Genomic DNA, 23,317 nt, shown 5'->3' with positions numbered 1-23,317 from the left:
TTTCATATCAAACCACTTTGAATGAGTGTTTACTTTTAACCATTTAATTATGCAGAAGGTTTAAAAAGTTGGTGACATTTCCCTTTAATTATGGTGCTATTAACCATTTTTTTATCAGTAGAATATAAATGATTACTTGCCCTTAAATGTTGAGTGTCACTGTGTCCCAGTTGTTTGAGTTGCATGACTCATTCTGAAACAGACCTACACTTTTTCTTTTTTTTCTTTCTGAGGAAAATCTTAATTTGCATTCCAGTGGAAATGTGCCAAATAATAAAAAAGGTTTGGAGAACTAACGTGGCGAGTTGTGTCGTGTCTGTTGGCCACTAGATGGCGCCATTTGTTCACTTTATAGCAGGTCCGACTACCTGTTCGCTGTGCCTATAGTGTGGATCAGTGCTCCTGCACTCAGACTGTGAGAGCACAGCATGCACACGTTTTGTACTTAACGCTGAAGCCTCATGTCAAACAAAGTCGCCTAATTCATTGTTTCGAGCGTTTAAATGTGATACATTGACAGTGTAATAGAAACATGCAGTGCATGTTAGCCTTCGCGTATCGATAGAATCTGTACTGCAGTTTCAGAATAGCAGAGAAGCAGGAGAGAGAGAGACTCGCTGAATTATTAATACATTTTTATGCCTTCACAGAAGCATGATCTCGATCGCGCCTCGCTCGGTTACCATAGCACCGCCCCCAGGAGGCTCGCGTGGCCTTTACTATATAAAAACAACCAATGAGCTTTAAAGCGGAGCCGCTCGCGCTGCTGATATTGTGTGATATCAGATGTCCTGAGCGCGTTAACTCAATTAGTTTGCGTCTTATTTTTCTTTCTAATGTCACATTGATACAAACAGGCGATGTCTGAAGCCCAAACCTCTGGCGAGTGTCTCCCACCCTCTCTGACCCCTCCCCATCCAGCCGACAGTCTGCGAGATTGACGAGTAATGGGGGGGTCCGCCTAGCGGGCAGCGGCACCACGCGCCGCTGCGCTGAAGCACGAGGCTGGTCGCTGACCTTGGTGCTGAAAAGCCTTCAGAGAAGCATCACGATCAGCAAAAAGCAAACTTCTCCCCTTCGTTTTTGTTCCGTCACTCACAGTGCTTTTGTTTTAAGGTTTTAGATTTAGACTTCTTCATTTTACAAACTTATTATTCCTTCATTCTCGTGTTTGAAGTGAGCTTCGCTGGCTGTGCACCGAGATGGGAACTCTCGCAGTGAGCACGAAGAGCGCGTTCTCCGTCAGTGTGAGGAGAGGGCCAGACCACTTCTGATTTCTCTCATATGTAGGCGGTTTTTTTCCGCGCGCTCCGTCTGTTTCTGAAGACCCTCGTCGGTTTTTGTGCTCATCTGTCTGCCTTCATCTCGCATGCGCTCGCGCTCTGTCCGGTATGTCTGACCAGCTCGTTCCTGTAACAGCGACAGAATAAAAATATTAAATAAAAATAAAAAAACAAACATAAACGCGCCGAGGGATTATTACATTTGAACATGGATACTCCGAAGGAGGCCGGTTTTACTCCCAACAAGGAGGGTCTGAAGCAGCTCGCGGGGAAGACCCTGGGACACATGTACAAGTAAGCCAAGCTAATGCATGCAGTTTCAGGAAGAAAAAAAAAGACAGCAAGCGAATCTTGAATATACTGTATTATTACTGTATTATTACTGTATTATTCAGTGCTGGTCCTGTAATAAGCTTTAAACAAGGAGGAGGATGGCAGCATGTTTAAAAAGAAAAGAAGACGGTCACAGACAGTGACACCTCTTCACACAGACACACATATCTCTTACAGTACAGTATATATAATATAAGTAGTGGTGTGTGTGTGTGTATATATATATATATATATATATATATGTATACATGCAAGTATGTATGTATAGGAGAAACCTTTTTGGTGCTGTTGTATAGAACCAGTTTCTAAAAGGAACCATATACCACACATCCTCAATCAATGAAGCACCATGCAAAAATCCATTTAAGCATGCAAACGGTTCTTTGAGTGTTCATGGTTCCATATAGAACCTCTGTTTTTACTAAAGAACCCTTGAAGAACCATCTTTTTTAAGTGTTTTTTATTTAAGTTAGAAGATCCAAGTAGAAGTAGAAGAACCACACTGCTGATTGAGCTGTAATGGTTTGATGGAAGAAATGGAAAAAATTCTACACCCCCCTGAGTGGCGTCTTCTTGGAGCCCCTCCAGAGGGGCCTTTAAATAATTCACACTAAAAAATATCACCATCATGTGAGAACATCTCTCCTCATCACTTCACCTCTGCTCCAGATGTTACAGTTTTATTTCCCACTTTTCCCCTTAGCCTGAAACAGACAGCGGTGTGGGTTTTTCTTTTCTTTTTTTTTCGACTGAGTAACTGTAGATGATCATCGCTCCACCGTCCACTGCTCCAGCATTCAGGAATCTCCCCTGAAACAGCCTTCTCAGACAGTTTCATTTTTTTTCGTTTCCAGTCTGAATTGTTTTATTATTGCTTCGAATATATTACATTGCTAGTAAGACCAGAAGCGCATTTCGATGAACATGAGATGATCCAGCTGTTTAGAAAACCGCTAACATTCCTCTGGATCACTGTTCTCTGTTAATAATTCATCCAGTGTAAGAATATGTAATAGGATGCAATGCGGCGTGAACGAAAAGAGCCTAAAGAGTCTTAAGATCGACATTTCGTTTCATAATCGTTATATTTTTGATTGAACAGTTTCATCACACAGACTCGTTTGTCTGCACACATAAACTGCTTGTGCGACTGTTTAACACATGCATACACCAAACCCCCCGCTCACGTTTACAGTCAGCCGTCCGCTAATCTAATCTTCCCGCTTTTTGCTGGAAATTCGGATCATCGAGCTGCTTGAATGCAGATGAGGGTGAAGGTGAGAGAAATGCTGCAATGCGGTAGAGCTGAAGAGCATCAGGCCTGTACGCCTCACACACACTCTCACTGCACATCACACAGCTTCTGCTAACACTAACATCACTGGAAATACACGGACACACTGTTTTAATGCTGCAGACAGTTTTAATCAACGGAATCCAGCAGTTTGGAACGGTTTGTGGCCTAAAAAGATGGACGTGCCGCTTTCAGCCTCAATAAAAGCCAGAAATAGAGCACAGCAACAAGAATAACCCTGTATAAAATAACAGTAACAACATCCGTAATAATAATAATAATAATAATAATAATAGTAATAATAATAAGCACTTAAAGGTGCCTAATGCAGCCGATATTACATAACTGTTTTAATGTACTCTACATGCATTATTTTTCATATCTTGGCGTTTTATTGTCTCTTCTGCAGACAATTTTCCTTGTCCTTAGCAAAATAATTGTACAATAAATATATAAATAAATAAATAAATAAATAAATAAATAGGTGCTCATAGTGCCTTCACTCCGAATAACTGTCAAAATACAGCTCTCTACTATTACCTGTTTTGATGCATCTTACATGCATTATTGGTTATATTCTTTGCCTCTTTATTTTTCAAATAAATAAATAATACTAATAATAAAAATGAATAAATAACGAAAAACCCCAAAGGAGCTCGTGGAGCTTTCAGCCTATTCATTATCTGAGTAAATGGCAACAAATAGACCATGATCGTAAAAATAACCCTGTTTATTAATGATAATATAGATTCTAGTTCATACTATTTAATTATTAGTAGTTTGCATTTAATATTTATCAAAATATGTAAACATTCCCATCATTTTGTTCTTGTTGAGTTCGTTCTGTACTGATTATTTTATGATTATTCATATGTGTATTTCCATATTTATGTACTCAGGGTGCTGGAGAGGCGTCAGAAGCCCGGGGAGAGTATCGAACTGACCGAGGATGGTCGTCCTGCCCCGAGCAGGGAGCGGAAGGCGCCTCTGTGCGACTGCACGTGCTTCGGGCTTCCGCGCCGCTACATCATCGCCATCATGAGCGGCCTGGGCTTCTGTATCTCCTTCGGCATCCGCTGCAACCTGGGCGTGGCCATCGTCAGCATGGTCAACAACAGCACGATCCACCAGAACGGCAAGATCATCATCAAGGAGGTGCGCGCGCGAGCCGCGGTGTCCGCCTGGGTGCATGTCTGGAATTTTTATAGGGGGGTGGTTACGTCAAGAAGGTGTTTCCCATCGTTACGCCCCCCCCTCACACACACACACACACCCTTTCAGTGGCTGAGCTCTCACACATCTACACGCATTCAATCTATCACAATATCGAAGCATTGGAAACGAAATGCATACTGTGTGCGCATATTTCGTTTTAAATGCTCTGATTTTGAGCGTAAAACTGAACTGCAGAGACCGTTTGTGTTTCTGAGCTGGAAAAAAAATCACAAAAAACATCAGTTTAAATCTTATGGGCCAGTTACTAAATTTTATAGCCTGTAATGAATGTTACATGCACGTGAGAGAACGAATAAATGAAATACCAATAAATGGTCGCCTAAGTATAAAAGATGTCATCTGAATGCGTTTTTTTCCTATTTGTTCTCAACCTTGAAAAAGATGGTTTTTAAAACATTCTGTCCTAAAGACAGAGGTTCTATTAGAACCGGGAACACGTAAAAGAACTAAAGGTTCTTTGCATGGTGAAATGGTTGTTCTTTAGATTGGTGGAGAATGCATTGTATACGATTCGATGTAGAACCCTTTTGAAAAGGGTTTTATGTAGCACCAAAAAAGGGTTCTGCTATCGTTACGATGTCATCTTATAACAATATAAATCTTCTATAGTTACATTGTTACACGATATAAATTAGATTCTACACAGAACCTTTTTGAAAATGGTTCTATATAGCATCAAAAACAGTTATATCGTTACAAGATTGACATCGTAACAATAGCAGCACCCTTTTTTTCAAAAAGGTTCTATGTAGAACCATATACAACACATTCTCCATCAATCTGTAAAACAATGTCACCATGCAAAGAACCATTTAAGGGGTCATTGAGTGTTCATGATTCTATGTAGAACCTTTGTTTTTCTAAAGAACCCCTGATCTTTCTTAAGAGTGTATTTCATGCAGCACACACGGCTGTGTGTGTTCAGAGTGTTAACTGTGCTGTGTTCTCTTACAGAAAGCTAAGTTTAACTGGGACCCTGAGACAGTGGGGATGATCCACGGCTCTTTCTTTTGGGGTTACATCGTCACTCAAATCCCGGGGGGCTACATATCCTCCAGACTAGCGGCCAACAGGTACAGCGGCCACAGCGCTCATTCTGCTCTTTACATCCGCTCAGACTGTCGGTCTTGCAGTGATGCGTTTAGAATTGCATGTTAAATGAGTCATATTCCTATAAGGATAATAAGTGGACTGTGTTCGATGGATGATGAATGTATCCATAACCACATTCGTTATTTAACATGATTAAATATATATATATTTTAAGTCGTCATTATATTTTGTGTGTCATTTGACGCGTAGCTTACACGCTGCAGCTCCAGCCTCTATTGTTCAGTTCCGTCTAGAAGGAGGAAAGCGGTGGAGAAGAGAGAGCGCACGGCAGTGGTCCTGGCTGTGTCTGCGCTTTGGGCTTCAGCCACCTGTTAATGAGCTCCCGCGGGGAAGCCAGTCTGGGGATGGGGGGTGGGGTTGGCGGTGGTGGTGGGGAGGTTAAAGGCCCGTCTCGTGCTCCTTATGTTACACATGGAGGACGGGAGAGAGGTTATAGTCCCACCGGCTGAGAAATTACAAATATTACTGACGCCCTGCGCGAGACAGTCTCACACTCCGATTTCGTCCTCGTGCAGTCCATTCGCTTTATGCTGGCCATTTGCAGCACGTTTTTTATAGCTCGAGCTGGAGGCAGAGCGCGCGCTGCATTAAACCACCTCCCGCCATCCAAGCTCCAACGCTCATATCTCACGTTTCTTTTATTTGTTTATCCCAAAAATCTCAGCGTGAATGTGTTATTGATGTCAGCGACTGCCAAAATGTAGCAACAAAGCAACACTGACTCAATTATTTTACTTTAATCTGGCCATGCAGCTCGTCACAACCTAATTTTTCTCAAATACTGTAATGTAGAGAAGGTGAAAATAATAAGAAATAGAAGCATCTATAAACAGATTTAATATTTTTCTGAGAACACTTTATTTGGATGGTCCACTGTAGATGCTTTGTAGATGATTATTCTACATATATGCTGAATAGCTGTTCAGTTGCCTGTGTTGCCTGTGAAACATTCTATTAAATCTATCCCTAATCCTAAGCCTAACCCTGACCTCTAGGCAAAACCTACACCTACTCTTAAACCTAATCCTAACCTTAATGTCGTTCGATTTAGTATCACTAGAATGTTTGTTAATAATATAAGTATCTGAAGATCATCTATAGGGGACCATCCGAATAAAGTAACCATTTTTATTATTTATAAATTTATTGTTTTATTTTATTTCTAAAGCGAGAATAAATTGGCTGGAGTTTTAGGAGGATATATGCTTAGAAAGCTTACCAATATATATATATATATATATATATATATATATATATATATATATATATATATATATTGCACTACAGTGCCTGACTGTGGGTTGTATTTGTGTTATTCAGAGTTTTTGGGGCGGCCATCGTTCTGACGTCGACCCTCAACATGTTCATCCCCTCAGCTGCCCGGGTCCATTACGGCTGCGTCATCTTCGTGAGGATATTACAAGGGCTGGTGGAGGTAACGCGCCTTTTTACTTCGGGTCTGTCAGTAGAAATATGGCTGCTAGGGGTGGGCCATAGCGCTCGCTTTCTGTTCTATTTGATGCCAAGCAATGACAAAGCGAATACCCCAATACGAAAACCAGTAGAGCTACTTCAGGTCTTTTGCGCACATGAAAGGGGGATTTCTTTGTGATTTCTACAGTAAAAGCCAGTAATGTTGTATTATATTTGAAAGTATGTGTGTTAGTAGCAAATAAACTGTCCCATCAGCTTAAAGAAAACGCTTACTATCGATATTTTCAGAGAGTCGATCCTCAAAAACAAACGTCAGTATCAGAAATATTGCTCCGCCTACCCCTGTAACTACATGCGCAATTTCTATTTTACAGAAACAGTGATTGGAGCTCTGTGTAAAGATAATACTGTTAGAAGACTGGACTACCTACTGAAAAGACATCTGAAGATGCATAAATTAAGCATGAAACATCCCCTCAATGCACAAACGGCCAAATAGGCTACATTTAGTAGGAATATTATAATTGCGCACCCAGAGCATCATTTCCGCTTCAGCTTTGAGCAACATGCTACTGGGAGAAGGCTTTTGTGTGAAGCCTCAGAAACAATGATAATCTGAGGTAGCCTTCGGACTTTTTTGAGTGACCTGTATTGATCTGGGTGCTGTGTTTTAATAGCTTTTGAACTAAATTGTATCTGCTGGAGTGCTTCATGTCACTGAATGCAAAACATTGTAACTGTGATGCATTGTGCATGAACAGGTTACAGTGTGAGGGCACTGGCATCATTATATAGAGGATTCTCCTAATTCTCCAACTCTGAAATCTAACGAAGGCTTGCCTAATCTTTATTTTCCATTAAATATCCTTTTGCTCACAAGTCACTTCATCCAGTTAAAGGTTGTAAATTGGACTTTTTCATCCAATTAGTTCATGGCAGTGGTTTTAAACCCTGTTCCTGGAGAGCTGCAGAGTTTAGTTCCAACATGTATCCAATATACTGCCCCGCCTGCCATGACCAGGGCCCACGCTCATATAACTTAAGAATAATTCAATCAGTTTGCATTGAAGTCCCTGTAGTTACTGAATAATAAGCTTTAGTATGTAATAGACTGCAATTTTAAGGGGTTAACTCACATCTGATCCAGCCAATCACTGATTGGGAGGATGTGGGTGAGCTGGAGCAGGTGTGGTAAACTGTGGTTGGAACTAGGTTCTGCAGGAAGGTAGCTCTCCAGGACCAGGACTGGAGACATTGCAAACAAAAGAATCTGTTTTGATGGTCTTGATTCTGTTCGATTTCAACTAGTAGATTATTTCTTAACCATTTAAGGATTTATGGTTCTCTAATGAGCAGTGAACTTTAAGATTGATAAATAGCTTTCTGCTTGTGATTATAATGTTTTTGAATTACAGGGAGTGACCTACCCAGCATGCCATGGAATCTGGAGTAAATGGGCTCCACCTCTGGAGAGGAGTCGCTTGGCCACCACTTCTTTCTGTGGTAAGTATAGACTAATCCAGACATCATTCTTCACTATTTGCAATTGAATCCTTACACATATTATATCATTTTGCATGTAAATGATTAAAGTGTGGCTCTAAAGCCCTTTAAAACTGCTATGTTAATATTCGCTTAAAATAAATGTGCTAAAAACGGTTCTTAACAGTCATAGAAGTCATAGAAGAACCACTTTTGGTTCCTTAAGGTACCTTTCAACATATTTTGTAGAAATGTAGAAGAAGACAATTCTGGAGTTTAACAGTATAGGTGAATGCTCACTGTTGGCAAGCAACAGGTCCCTGTTGCCCTATTTATTTATGTGTTGTAACTGCTTATCAATGTGACCCACCTTGGTATAAATCAAGCTCCTCGACATTGTAAATAAGAGTCTGTTTTGGTCTTTATCCTCTCTCTGAATGTCCAATTGCCATTCTTCCTCCTGTAGGGTCCTATGCCGGGGCTGTCGTTGCCATGCCTCTGGCTGGAATTTTGGTGCAGTACACTGGCTGGTCCTCTGTGTTTTATGTCTATGGTGAGTTTTATCATCTCATAATAATCATATTAACCACATACCCTCTTCACACAAACATCCTAGTGAGGTATTCACTTTATTCACTTAAAAAAACAAACACAATATGTGAATAGAGAATAGCAATGAAATAGCTATACATTAGTAGCTGCACATTAGTAAAGTTAAAGTACTGAATACTAAAGTACTTTCTACCAACCCGCAAAGCTTTCCTCCATAACAGAAAAGTTTGTGTCTCCTTAATGGTTGTTCATGGCCTGCCTGACATTTTGATAAACCTCAGCATTTAAAGATGGTTATGAAATCACCAATAAGTAAATTTAACCTTTAGATATGAACCAGAGTCAAAGCTCTACCATCATTTTCATGTTGAAGATGTCTTTTGGTCTGTTCCGCTTAAGCCTCTGCATCAACAGCTTAAACGCTAAGAACCCCTGAGTCATATCTTGTATTGTAATTTCATAGAGTTTACTGAGAAATTCATAGTGTACTCATTAAGGTTCCTTAAGTATTCTTTAATAAAAGCATCGTCTATATAACCATGATAACATTTGAATGGCTGTTCTCCAAGTTGGAGAAGCTGCTGTATATAGTTCTTTAAAGAATATTATTGGTTCTATATGGTAACAAAAATGGTCAGTCATGTAACCCTTGTGTAGTTACTGGTTAAGTAACCAAGTTAAGTTTCATAAGTGAATAATGCATTTAAAGGAGGCATTTCAGCCTGAAACTAGCATTTAATATGCCATTTGTCCTGTTATGCAGCATTCTGTAGTACAGCATTGCATTCGATTCATCGGTTTGGCAGAATTCATGATTTTTTCGTTTTCACATTTTCATCATCTCACTACAATATCCAGCATTCATTATACAAATCCGTCATACAACCACTGGGAATCCCTAGAAATCCCCACTGCTAGCATGGATGTTAAGAAATACACATACAATATTCAGTAGCTCTAGCTATCTGGCTTCCTTCTGTATTAGCAAGGGAAGTGGGGAAAGAAAACATCAAAAACAACAGCCCCAAAGCTCTTGTAGTTTTTCAAAAGTTCCTTAAACCTTCAAGATGCATCATCAGAACAGGGGTTTCCAAGTCTTTAAACTGGAAAATGTCACCCTGTGACTCCTGAGGCACCACTGTAGGAGCTGAGCTATGTTTGCAACAGATGTAGTAATGGTTACATTTCGATTTTGGCCAGAGTGCCCCTTTAAAATGTGTATTGTCAGTATTCATATACTTGCATGCATGGAGCATTATCAATTTGGCCTAAATGGTCATCGCGTCTTTGTAATGTCCAGTCCCAGTGTGTGCAGCAGAGCAGCAACAGTAGTATGGATTTGGTATCTAACACTCTATCGATTTTTCCTCTACTGTTTCCACAAGTCTGTCCTCTGTGCTGACACTGGATGTGCCAGTCATACAGGCTCACTGAGACACTAATGATTTTTTAATTCACTTAAAGTTATATAAGTATATACAGTAGGACTTCACTGTCTTTTCCTGTTGCTCTTTCACTCTCTAACTTCAGGGAGTCTGGGCATTGTATGGTACATGTTCTGGATCTTGGTGTCCTATGAGAGTCCAGCAGAACATCCCACCATCACTGACGAAGAACGCTGCTACATTGAGGAGAGCATAGGAGAGAGCGCCAAGCTGCTGGGCCCTGCAGAGGTCAGGGACACTGCAATACACAATCAATCAATCAGTCATCCAGATTAAAAAAATGAATGAGAACAGAGGGATTTATATGCAGGAAACTCTGGATTACACAATATACACAATATATTGCTTGTTAATCTTAATTTTGATATTGGTCGATATTGTTATTGCAGAAGGATGTTACATGCAAATGAGCCCTCACAGCCCAATTACAAAGTATTTTGCTGTGAGTAGCACTCAAGCCACATGTTAACTGACTCATGACTCAACTCAGACTCGCCCTTAAATGACTCAAGACTCAATTCGGGCTTGCCCTTAACTGATCTGCAGCTCAGACTTGCAATTCAGATTCACCCTTGACTGACTTGCAACTCAACTCAGACTCGCAATCAGCTGACTCATACCTGGACTCAGACTCACCCTTGACTGACTTATGACTCAACTCAGACTCGCCCTTAACTGACTCATGACTCAACTCAGACTCACCTGTAACTGATACATGACTGGACTCAGATTTACCCGTGACCGACGTGCGATTCAACTCAGACTCACCCTTAACTGACTCACGACTCAACTCAGACTTGCCCTTAACTGACCTTGCTAGTACAAGAGCTAATTTTTAAGTTGTCAGCTAATCTCGCTTAAATTTTAGTAAATTTCACATTCTTTAAATAACACAAACCACCTTCTTTTTAAACTGACTTAAACCTCCATTACGTTACCCTTACTAACTAACATATTTGTTAAACAAACTATAGACAAACCAACAATTTCAAGTTGGTTTGTGAACATCTCTGATTGTAACATATTGCAGTTTGTACATGTCACAATCACAGTATGTAGCATTATAATCACGATAATAGCATTTCTTCATATCACCCAGCTCTACTTTGGATGATGAATTCTACTTAAGCAGATGCTTTTATGAGACTAGTTTTAAAAAGATGATACTTTTCCACCTTATAAGCTAAAGATTGTTACACACTTCAGCAGTTTGGTGCATAGCATTCTTTTCACGCCGGGAGCAGTTGATTTTGATTCCAAGCCAAAAAAGTTTGTGAGCGGCACAGAGTCAGAGAGATTTTTGTCTTAGAAGTTCCAAATCAATCTCTTTGATGAGGAGGAGGGAGCAAATCCTCCAGCCCACTTGTTTTGATCACTGCTCCCCTGAGAGTTCTGTCTCCTATATATCTCTCTCTCACATTGAGCCTTCACTCATACTTAAATTACTGTAATGAGCAAGTCTTCCTCACTCTTACAGTGATCCTCAGGGGCTTTGAGTTCTGCTTAGCTAAAGGAAAGGAAAGCTTCCGATGCATCTCAGACAGGATAATGCATTGTGCCTCACAACCTTTAAACTCCTTCCTTGTCTGTTGCGTAGTCAAAGCTTAAGTCTTGTCTTGGTCTGCTGGCTCAAATTAAACCATGATTCAATTTATGAGCATATAGGCTAGTGGTGAATAAAGTACACAAATCCTGTGTGAGTAAAAACAGAGATCCTTAGTTACATATTGCTAAAGTAAAAGTACAGATCTTCTATGTACGTTTCTGCTTAAGTTAAAGGGATTTCCATCAGTTTTTATTAGTTTTAATTAATTAAATTCAGTTAAGATAAATGTCATTCAGAGTGGTTTGATGTGAAATGTGCCATTCTTATCAATTTATCAATGATTGCTCATAATGGTGGTGATAGGAACCAGATGTCCCTGATGCCTCTTAACGCTCACAGAAGGCTATTATGAACACTCAACCTGATGTCTGTTACATTGTTTTATGATAGTTTTGAGATAAGATTTTGCCCTAAAACATATTTTAAAACACATGCAGGCTGGAGACATACATGCAGAGTGTTGTGAGGCAAATTAGTCCCCAAAGACCTTTTTGCCATTATAAGCCTCACATATGCCCACATATACTAAGAGAACTAAGAAGACATGTGTAGATGTACTGGTTGTTTTGAATGGCAAATAAAACTGTTACATTTCTGCTGAAGACAACATGGCCCCTGGTTCCTGTCCCCACTACTGAAAAGAAAATTAGAGCCAGTACATTTTTTTCTTACTCTTTATGCAGAAATTGTGAAAAAATGGTGGGATACCCCAGTGATCATAAATAAACTTACTGTGGCTAACTGTGATTAGTATGTTAAAAGTCGTGCCTGTGAAGGAGACCTGTCTGCAGACAAAAAGGCTTACTTTTCTGCTTTTAATGCTTAATTTGTAGCTGTACAGCTAAAGCTCACTTTCTATCTCATATATAGATAAAATAGGTCAAAGAAATTAGCCAAATAAAAGATATGCTGCGCTATGATTGGTTTGCTTCAAACTGAAATCATATTCTGTTGGATAAGTATCATCAGGATATGATGGTGGCCCATTATTGGGAGATCCAGGGGGAGATTTAATGATTCTGGGGTTCTAGGCAAAAGACAGGAACAGACTGGATACACATTTTAAATTAGACAAAAAATTCCATCTTGAATATTGAACTAATCTTAAATCTAGTCATAATAGCTAATGTTTATAATTTATCATTTCTAATTACTGTCATATAAAATTCTATAACTTTTCTCTAGACATTTTAGTTATCTTCCTTATTAAGGAATGTGATCTCACTATATTGCCAAACCATTTTGCTTGTTTCAAGAAATATGCTCAAAACAAGCAAAAGTATTTGCTAATATAAGTGAGATAATTTGGTATGAAGTATCATAGACACAAAGTAATGAGTGATGGTTACTTATTTATAAGAATATTCAGTAACGCAATCCTATTACAATTTGTGTCCTTAGTAACTTAAATGAATTACTTTCATACTTACTTACACTAAGTACCCCAACACTGGAGATATCTATACTAACATTAATGTTAGCATTATGTATGGCCTGCTGAGCCTGTGCAGTGCTCTGTGCTAGAGTTAGCATTGGGAGTATAATGACAAACTTCTAGCTTTACTCCCTCTTTTTGCGTTTCTTTGCTACACTTGTGTCACCTTATTAGATTTCCCTCTCAACAGCCAGAAAACCACACCAAAGAACCTCCTCTCTACCATGTAGATTATTACTTAATTGCCTTTTTCATACCAGTCTGTCTTCATGCAGTTATGTCATCACATAACAACACGAAAAAGTCTGTTATAACCAAGTCGTGAGCCTGCATTGAAATAACTGAAAATAATCACTTCAATTACAAACGCAGCTAAAAGGTATTCATATATGTGGAATAGGTTAGCATCAACACGTGCAGTAAATCTAATTTGTATGGGGCCCTTGGCTCAGGGGGGCTCTAGGTGGCTGCCTACCTTTGCGTATTGCAAAGACCGCCTTTCACAAATTTGATCCCTGGTGATGCTACAGCCGTCCGTGGGATTCAAAGAAAGCATAATTTGTTTTGTTCTCTCTGGGAGGGTAGAATGGCCTTCTCTCTTCTCAATCGCTCAATGCTATGCTAGCTAGTGTGGACATCTCTTAGCTGACATAACAGAATTGGCAGTTAGCTTTCTCCTCCATGCATGCTGAGCTATCCAATGATGCTGCATTAAGAACTAGTTCGAAATTATGCCATGGAGTTTCACATGACTCGGAGGAAGCATGTGCTAACCTTCACCCTCCCAGCACTGGTAGCATCGTATGATTGGGGGAATCATCTAGCTTTCTCCCACTTCAGAGTAACGAGTATCAACACAAACTGTGGAATATAGTGGAGTAAAAAGTAGGCTTATTTACTTTGAAATTTAGTGGAGTAACACATACTTTAACAAAGTTTAGACATTTGAAAAAGACCTTACAGTAATGAATTACCCCCACTGATGAGTCATAATGTGTCCTGCAGACACATTAGCTTCTAGTGCTATGGCCTTCTGTATGAATTACCATGCCAAAGCAAGTATCTAATTTTCAGATGCAGTAGTCATTTCGTCTAAGCAAATACCGCTGTCATTTAAAATCTGGCTTTTACTTAAATGTCACCTTCTCCCAGAGAGCAGCAGGTGTTGAGGGCCAGCACATAAATATTGACTAGAGCTCAACAAAGTTCTCCATTTTAGCAGCGAGAGCAAGATGTCTATTATACAACAAACATCACAACATTATTATACCTGCTTAAATGTCATTCTCATTTTGGTCGGTAGCGGTAGTGCTTAACCTCTTTTTCACCAACCGTGTCTGGGCCTTGCAGAAGTTCAAGACGCCCTGGAGAAAGTTCTTCACCTCCATGCCTGTCTATGCAATCATCGTGGCCAACTTCTGCAGGAGCTGGACCTTCTATCTGCTGCTCATCAGCCAGCCGGCATACTTCGAGGAGGTGTTTGGCTTTGAGATCAGCAAGGTAAGCCTGGTTGTCTTCTATAAGCTGTGGTTCCTCAGAGATGTATTCATATGATGAAGTCAAAGATTTTGCCTAAGTTGGATTTGCTTTTATTTGGTTTGAGCTCCGTTTGAATGTCCAGTTCTGTCCATCTGCTTTCAGTCAAAATCACTTAACAATGCTGTGACCTTCAACATCCCCAAAGGTGTCAGGTTGTTCAATGAATTATTCATTAGTTCTTTGTCATCTAAGCCAGCATTTGCATCTCATTTAATTACTTTTCCTTCATCTCCAAGAGTGAAAGCTTAAAGCATGTACAGTAATTAATGTCATTACACTGATCTGTTGTTGATATGCTGGTGGTGATGCATTGCAGTTACAGTAAACATTGTCTTTGAATTATGCTACTCAGTTAATGTTGTAATTGAGCTTGTGTTGTTTGTCCAAAAGAGAGCAGAAGAAGAACACTGCCCAAAAGTGTGTCCAGTGAATTTTAGAGATTTTTGTTGATGGAGTCATTCTGTTATTTGGCAGGTCAGATTAAAAAAAAAAACCCTTTTTAGTTAATTTTCTGTTGGTAGATATACTATACTGCACTCAGAGCTATGCTTTATTTATTGAATTACCAGTTAAAATGACCATTATACGTACATAATCCACTTGCACAAGGAAGGGAAAAAAAGGGAAAAAAGGGAAAAAAAGGAAAATAAGTAAACATTAAAAAAAATACTAAAATATATAGAGAAAATGGGACTCCTAACAAATGTGCAAGACCTAGACCACCAAAACTACTACCTTCAGATAAACAGCACTTTCATCTTTGAGAGAGGAGAAGATCAAGCACCACTCTTACTTCAGATCTGAAAAAATCCACAGGTGTTTCTGTCCATCCTTCCACTGTGAGAAGACAACTCAACACTATGAGTCTGAAAGGATGTCTAGCTGTTATTACGAAAAGGAAACAGACTAAAAGAAGAACATTCTCAAATCAAACAAAGAAGCTGCTGGTTTTCTCAGAACAATAGAGTGACCACCCCAGAGTCCAGACCGTAACATGTTTGGAATTACTTGGATTGTGGAAGGCAGAAAGATGTTTCTGCAGGTTTCTGTGAGGAACTTAAAGCAATTCTTCCAAAAAGAATGGAAGACCATGGGTGGACGCACCAAGTACTAAAGAAGATATAATATGTAGTTGCAGTGGAATCTGTGTAATTTTATGTTAAACATATGTTTTCTGCTTTTTCCCAATGGTGACAAATGAAAAGCTTATACTTGATGGCCATCTTGAATGGAAATTAAATGTATGAAGGGTGGTCTCTGACTTTTGCCCAATACAGTAGATCAGATTCCAGAAGTCAGAATTCTTTAGACTATGTCTAAACTGAAGCTTAAATGAATATACCAGCATTTTTAATCTCTATCTGCTGCATCTGTAGCATAAGTTTGATTACCACAGAAAATAATTTTTGATATGTTTTCTCATACTTAGTAAAAATTGCCCATTGCCTTAAAACTTGATTATAATAGGAGCCAATGAGCAGTTGCTCAATAGTAAACAATATGGTATAGATACAGTAGCTGTAGATTAGGTTGAAAAGTGCTGGAGTATTCCTTTAACTTTGTAAAAGCTTGGTTTACAATGATGCCTCTTGTCCTGGAGAACAGTTTACAGTAGGATATTAGTGACCCACGTGTTTCACTCTTCAGGTTGGCATGCTGTCAGCTCTTCCTCATCTGGTGATGACCATCATTGTGCCCATTGGTGGTCAAATAGCAGATTTCCTGCGCAGTAAGAACCTCATGTCCACCACCAATGTCAGGAAGATCATGAATTGTGGAGGTGGGTGACATTTACTGCAAAGATATACCATTACACTACACAGAACTTCAATATCTGAATGTAAGATCCAGACCGTTTGTGTGGGTTGAGCTGTCCTTGGTGCTAAAATGATCTTTGCTGTTGATTGAAGAAAGGACAGAACCACAACCTATAGCACAAACCACACTCCACAGGCTTCAAATACGTAATGTTCAGTCAGATGTGGACCTGGATGTATGTTTTTTTTACATTTCACAAGTTGGTATTGCAATTCTTTCTGACATTGTCTTTGTGCTTTGTGACAAATCTCTTGCAATCAGCATATGAGTGATATTAGCTGCCATGTTCCCACAAACAATCTAGATATAACAAACTTGGTTTTAAAACTTGCATATCAGCTTCATCAAAATATGATAAATATAGCTGTATTTTGTCACCAGTGACTGTTCAAATAGGAAACAGGATGAGCATGCAGGCTCAAACATATGCATGCCACATAGCATGTTTTCAGCATATATATCTCCCTTAAAGTACATAAAGTAAAAATGGAAAATGATCTTGCTTAAAGTAAGATGTATGCAAAAGTTTGGGTGCCCCTTGTTAAATTACATATTTTGTAACATGTCATGTTTTATTTATTTATTTTTTTTCCCCAATGTGTTAAATGCAGCAAATAGATAGAAATCGTGCACTGAAATTTGCAGAAAATTGCCATAATTAACTTTGTTCCCTGAAGAGGATGTGTTGACTTATTTTCACTTAAAAAAACAAGAAAGCATGTCATTTGCATACAATTGTGTAAACAGGTTTTAACATTGTGTAAATTGCTGAAAATTAAAGATTTATCTTTGAAAGTAGTTCTACTGATGTCATGAAACTGCTATAAAAGTCGAATGTCATAATTATGTTTTATCAAATATGATAAAAAAATTCCCTCTGATGGACTGGCGACCTGCCCAGGGTGTTTCCTGCCTTCTACCCAATGACCGCTGGAATATGTTGCAGCACCCTCCACGACCCAGATGGATAAGCGGCTTAGATAATGTGTGTGTGTGTGTGTGTGTGTGTGATTAAAAAATTGTTAACAAAACCGAATATTTCTCTTGATTGCAGGCTTTGGAATGGAGGCTACTTTGCTGCTAATAGTGGGATACTCTCACAGTAAAGGAATGGCCATCTCATTCTTAGTGCTAGCCGTGGGCTTCAGTGGCTTTGCAATATCAGGTAAGTCAACTTTTAGGTCCACTATTTTCATGATATGTACTATATAGTGAAAGTATGATTTTCCACATATGATGCTGAAGCTGATGCAGAAGTGGCTAGTGGCCATGACCTGCTAGATGGGTACAAACTTTGATAATTGATAGAAAAAATACTATTGCGTTCATAGTTTGCATTGTAGTGTAGGTAGTTACAGAGCAATAAGAACTGTAATCCATGTTATTACAGAGTAATAAGTCTTAGGAGGTAATAATGCTGGTGCATCATTTCAACATTTATCATGTGGAATAACCAAAAATCAAAGGTTCATAAATCATTCTTTGCTTGGATGTAGTGTTCTTTAAACAGTTCTTTTACATTTGCATACTCCTCACTGTATAGAACTATCCAATGAATTGTTCTTTAGGGAACCAAAAGTGGTCCTTCCATAGCATCACCCCAAACAGACCTTTTTGGCTTCTTTGTTTGTTTAGGAATGGATATGCAGTATCTTACAGCATCTTGGTGATGTTGGCCGACACTATTACGCAAAAGCATAAGGCTCAGATTTCTGCAAAAAGACTGAAACGCTACAGCTCGTCTTGACAAGGCTTGGTTTCTTTGCAGTTTTCTCCCAGCGTTCTAAAGCACTCTCTCTGCAGCTGGAGACGAGCGCGTTTCTGCTGCTCTAGTTAAATAATTCATCCTCCCTCTCCCCCGAGAGCTGCCTTACTGCCTGCACAGGCAGACACAACCCACAGAACGGGAGGTGGGGGAGCTCCTCAGCTCCACAAGATGGCTGCCATCGGGTCTATTTTTAGTCTTATTCTCCAGCAGAATGTCAGAGATACTGAAAAATCCACACCCTGGAGTAAATGGGCAAAAATGCAATATGCACAGAAATGTGCTGCAAAAAACCTGCGACTGTCTATGCTGTATCCGTCCGGTTTCTTTGCGGTCAGTTGGAGAAATTACATAAATTGACATTTATGATATTGATTTATCAAATAAACTGCATTAATAACTTGTAGGTTATTTCTGTTACCATGTGGGGAAAGAGGAATTTGTTTCCAAATTATAAGCCAGTCATTTTCTTTTAGCAAGGGGCTTTTACTGTCTTCTTTCTTCATGTTCTTAAATTTAAGAAGTGCCACTTATGGATCTTTGGAGGATACCATAGATGAGCTCCTATTGGTTCTCCAAAGAGCCTTTGAATAGATGAGAAAGTATGAAGACCTTTATTAGAGTTTAAAGTGGTGTTCTGGCCTAAAACCTTTGTTTAATATATTATTTGTTATATTATGCAATGTTCTGTAGTACAGCATTATAAATAAAACCCTCAACCTCAGTTTTCATTTTTTTCTTTCTCAGTGTTCTCTCACTACAGTACCCAGCATGCATTATGTAAATACATCACACAACCACTGGGAATCCCTGCTGTACTCAACCATTCCTGACTGTTAGCCTTGCCACTGTTCTCTAGTAAATACGACCAAGTTAGCATTAATGTAACTCTGGACTCAGTTGTTGAACAAAATCATAAAGAAAAGAGTGATTCTTTCTTTATTCAGCACAAAATGGACACCAAAGACAAGTTTTTAACCTTTCAGCCAAAGAAAAGAACCTATCTAGACAGCCAGCTACCTTGCTAACTTTAGTTTTTAGCTTGTTGTCTTCTTCATATGATGAGTCATTTCAGTCATTCACTAAATTTATGTTACGAATTCCATTGCTGTCCATTGTCATAATGATTTGAAGACCATTACTACAGTTATATGGCTGCAAAAGATTCCCCACAGTAACATTTGTTATCTACATTTCTTCGTTCCTCCCACCATTAAGACATATTATCAAAAGGGTGTTTTCCGAGTCTTTAAACCAGAACTTGTAACTCTAGAGAATACTATGACACTGCTGTAGGAGGCGTGTAAATATGTTCACAACAGATGGTATGAATGGTAACATTTTCCCTTTAAAGAACCCCCACATTATATAAAGCTGCATACCAACTGAAGGTTTTTCATAGAGCTATACATCCAAGCCAAGAACATTTACAACCCTTTTTTTAAAAACTGAATTTGGCCATCAGTAAAACATTTATGATGGCTCCAGTTTTGAATGTTACAATTGACTGAGCTGAATGAAAATGCCTGGGCTATCCTCTCTCTAGGTTTCAATGTCAATCACTTGGACATCGCTCCACGTTATGCCAGTATTCTCATGGGCATCTCAAATGGAGTAGGAACCCTATCAGGCATGGTGTGTCCTCTGATTGTGGGTGCTATGACCAAAAACAAGGTAGGAATGTAGCTTTTGATTTTCAGTCCAACGTCTGCGATGATTTGTTTGAACTGTTTTGACTTACATGCTGTACACTGCCTTTTAAAAACCTATCAAAACTTACTTGTTCTACGTCCTGAATGTCATTGTGGCAGATTCATGATCATGATTTTTCTTTGTTGTGACACTGATGGTGCTGTTGTGTCTTTGAATGTCTTGTCATTTTGACGTTACATCCTCATTAAAATTTGTGATGTCGGAGTCGAATGGCAAGCACAACTTTCGGCTGTAGAAGACCTTGCAGTACATTTTAATCTGCTTGTGATTTGTTCAAGATGGAAACAGAATTGTATATATTTTGAGCATATACATCGATCTATGAGTGTTTGATTACTGACACCAATATCAATGTTAAAGATAAGGACTCTGATAACCAATAATATCATCCAATCTAATTGTATGTGGTGAAAAATTAAACAAACTTTTGTGTTGATTGTGTGAAAAGTGTAGCATTATCCCACTTGTCTCAACAGAATATATGGAAATAATTGCTCTCTTGATGGGATATGTGGCTAAAACTGGCAACCTCACCAAAATACCCCACACAAAACAGCAAGCTTCGTCAAATATGACACATAAGTTGCTTTGGCAGAATGGTAGCCTACAGTTTGAGTAGCTGGTATTGTAAGATGATAATCTTGAAGCTTAGTAGGTGTATTTTCATGCAAAGTCTTTTCAATGTGCTGTAGAGTTAGCTTGCATGAAGCAATATTTGTATTTTGACTATTAAGCAACCACATCATTTAATGAATCAAGTGATATTTGGCAGACAAAAAACATCAGCTTTGGAACAATTTTGTTTCCCACAGAGTGCAACAGCATCGATTTTGAAAAATGGCATATATTTTTTAGTGAAAACCAGCTCAGACCCATAGTTTCATATTTAGACATGTCACCAACTACAAAATGATGCATGACTTCAGTTGTCTATTGGTGCTTTATCTGCATAATTTCTACTGATGCTGATAAATCTGTAAATCTTTATTATCATATGAACTAGTATGTTGATTTGGCCTTGCTTTGGACTTAATCTTAAAAATAAAGGTTCCTAAATGTTTTTTGGCTGGGACATACAGTTCTAGAAAAACCTATAAATGGTGTAGAAACTTCAGCTTTTTTTATGTTCAAAAAAATACTTTACACTCACACATACTTGCAGAACCACCCATTGAAAGATTTTTCATAAGAACCAAAAGTGGTTCTTCTGTGCCATCAGTCCAAAGAACAATTTGTCAAATTTGAGCCTGTTGATGAGCTACTAAAATCTCTTCTTCTTCGTTCATTGTCAATGATCCTCTTCTCTCCAGACCAGAGAAGAATGGCAGTACGTGTTCCTCATCGCCTCTCTGGTGCATTACGGTGGCGTGATCTTCTACGGCATCTTCGCTTCGGGAGAGAAACAGCCGTGGGCCGACCCAGAGCTAACCAGTGAAGAGAAGTGTGGCTTCATCGATGAAGATGAGCTGGCTGAGGAGACCGGGGACATCACCCAGAGCTACGGGGCCCTGGGCGGTCCGGCCAAGACATATGGGGCCACCACACAGATGAATGGAGGGTGGCCTGATGGATGGGAGAAACGAGAAGAATATGTACAAGAGGGAGCAGAGGAGGGAGGGTATGGATACAGGCAGGGTGGGGATTACTCGTAGACCACACACACACATACAACATACATGATTGCAAACACATGCACACATCAACACTGTAGACTTATTTTGTAGTGGTTGTGAGTTCTAATAAAAAGAGTGCAAAACTGCTTATAAAGTTGTACAAAGAAAAAAATACACATTGTCATATGTTTGCACAAAGGAAAATAATTAAAAATAATTCAAGCTATATTGAAATTCTAATAGATAAATATTAAACAATATATATATAGAGAGAGAGAATACCTAATACTACAGAGAGATGTAATACATATCAAATTGGCAGATTGTATTTGTAAATTGTCTATGTTAAAAAAGAACAAGAGTGAACTTATTTCAAGTGCAATCATGTGTAATATTGTGAAGCTGATATTTTCACCTCATCATTCTATTAAAAAGTTTAGCTGCTGGTGTGCAGAACTACCATGGCCTCATGAAGGCTCAAATAACAAATCCATATAGAGCCAACACCAGCCATAGAGAACCCTGTAAACCTGAACAAGGACACCATTTTTCTCCATTTCTTTTCGCATCGCACTGCGAGATCTCTGTGTAAATGCACAAAACTATGTCTGTTTCTATTCCATGATGTGTTACTCATTCATCGTAGATGTAATGTTTCTGTGAGACTAAAGGGGATTTGGGTCTTTGATGCCACTTTTAGGAGCACAATGATATTTCTATAGAAAATAAACAATAGTAATGTTGTGTTTACCATAGACCTTTAGCTTTGTAGCTAATGGCTGTGGAATTGTAAGGTTTTAAGGCTAAGAGTGGAAGATCTACAGCCAAGCTAACTCATAAGCTCAAATTTTCAGCATAAAATTGAGGTGTATCAAGAAAAGATGAGATTACTAGTCAGAAAAAAGACAAAAAATATTCTAAGGCTATGTTCACATACAAGCTTTATTGTTGAAATTTTTGCTCAGATTTGCTTTCTAACTCATATTCGTGTAAGTGACTCAGATCTGTCATTGTGAATTAAACTGTGTCCTGAAATGACTTGAATGAACACATACCAATCAATACTGTCACATGAATAAACCACATTCATAATGAACAACAAACAACCTAACCAGCACAACAAGCTTTCATTGTAAAGACATTTTGCTCTGAACAGCTCTTATTAGAGCAAAATGAGGGCGAAAAAGGGTCAGATGCATTGCTTTTGTAGTGGTTACTGACAATGACTTTAGGTTAGCCACTGCTGCATCCTTAACATTGAATGATGGTGGAATAAAAACACATGGATTCCAATGTCACCGTTCTCCTTAAGGTCAAATGAACATGTGATCTAAGACCACATATGAAAGTGGCTCAGATCTGATATGAAAAGATCTCTTTGTGTCCAGCTCTGAAAATATGGATCTGTGCTAATTTGACTTGATAACATGAATGTAGCCTAAGTGGAACGTTTGGCTAATAACATTGTGTCTGATGTCTGGTTTGATTCCCAGCAATTTGACCATATTCCACCTTAAACTGACACATTTCTGACGTTTTCAGAGCTGGACACACACACACACACACACACACACACACACACACACACACACACACACACACACACACATCATCTAAACCGCTTATCCTTCTGGGTCACGGTGGGGTGCTGGAGCC

The 23,317-nt window shown here is 39.0% G+C and overlaps 1 protein-coding gene across 1 annotated transcript; it reads left to right on the top strand.

Moving 5' to 3' along the window:
• Positions 1–831: 831 nt before the first annotated feature.
• slc17a6b (solute carrier family 17 member 6b) lies at positions 832–22,926 on the top strand. Its single transcript, XM_036584206.1, has 12 exons — positions 832–1,577; positions 3,810–4,065; positions 5,101–5,219; positions 6,580–6,694; positions 8,109–8,196; positions 8,642–8,728; positions 10,258–10,400; positions 14,564–14,713; positions 16,400–16,532; positions 17,625–17,735; positions 19,882–20,009; positions 21,359–22,926. The coding sequence occupies exons 1-12, from the start codon at positions 1,492–1,494 to the stop codon at positions 21,698–21,700; spliced, it is 1,758 nt and encodes a 585-aa protein (XP_036440099.1). The 5' UTR covers positions 832–1,491; the 3' UTR covers positions 21,701–22,926.
• Positions 22,927–23,317: the final 391 nt, after the last annotated feature.

This window comes from Colossoma macropomum, unplaced genomic scaffold (assembly GCF_904425465.1).
Source record: "Colossoma macropomum unplaced genomic scaffold, Colossoma_macropomum, whole genome shotgun sequence".
NCBI lineage: Eukaryota > Metazoa > Chordata > Actinopteri > Characiformes > Serrasalmidae > Colossoma > Colossoma macropomum.
This window is presented reverse-complemented; position numbering and strand designations above follow the sequence as displayed.

Bases quoted from the DNA above. Each gene is read 5' to 3' on its own strand.
- slc17a6b (XM_036584206.1), top strand. From the start codon at position 1,492: ATGGATACTCCGAAGGAGGCCGGTTTTACTCCCAACAAGGAGGGTCTG. The intron at 6,695-8,108 runs GTAACGCGCCTT...TTTGAATTACAG, and splicing joins TATTACAAGGGCTGGTGGAG to GGAGTGACCTACCCAGCATG. The intron at 14,714-16,399 runs GTAAGCCTGGTT...TTCACTCTTCAG, and splicing joins TTGGCTTTGAGATCAGCAAG to GTTGGCATGCTGTCAGCTCT.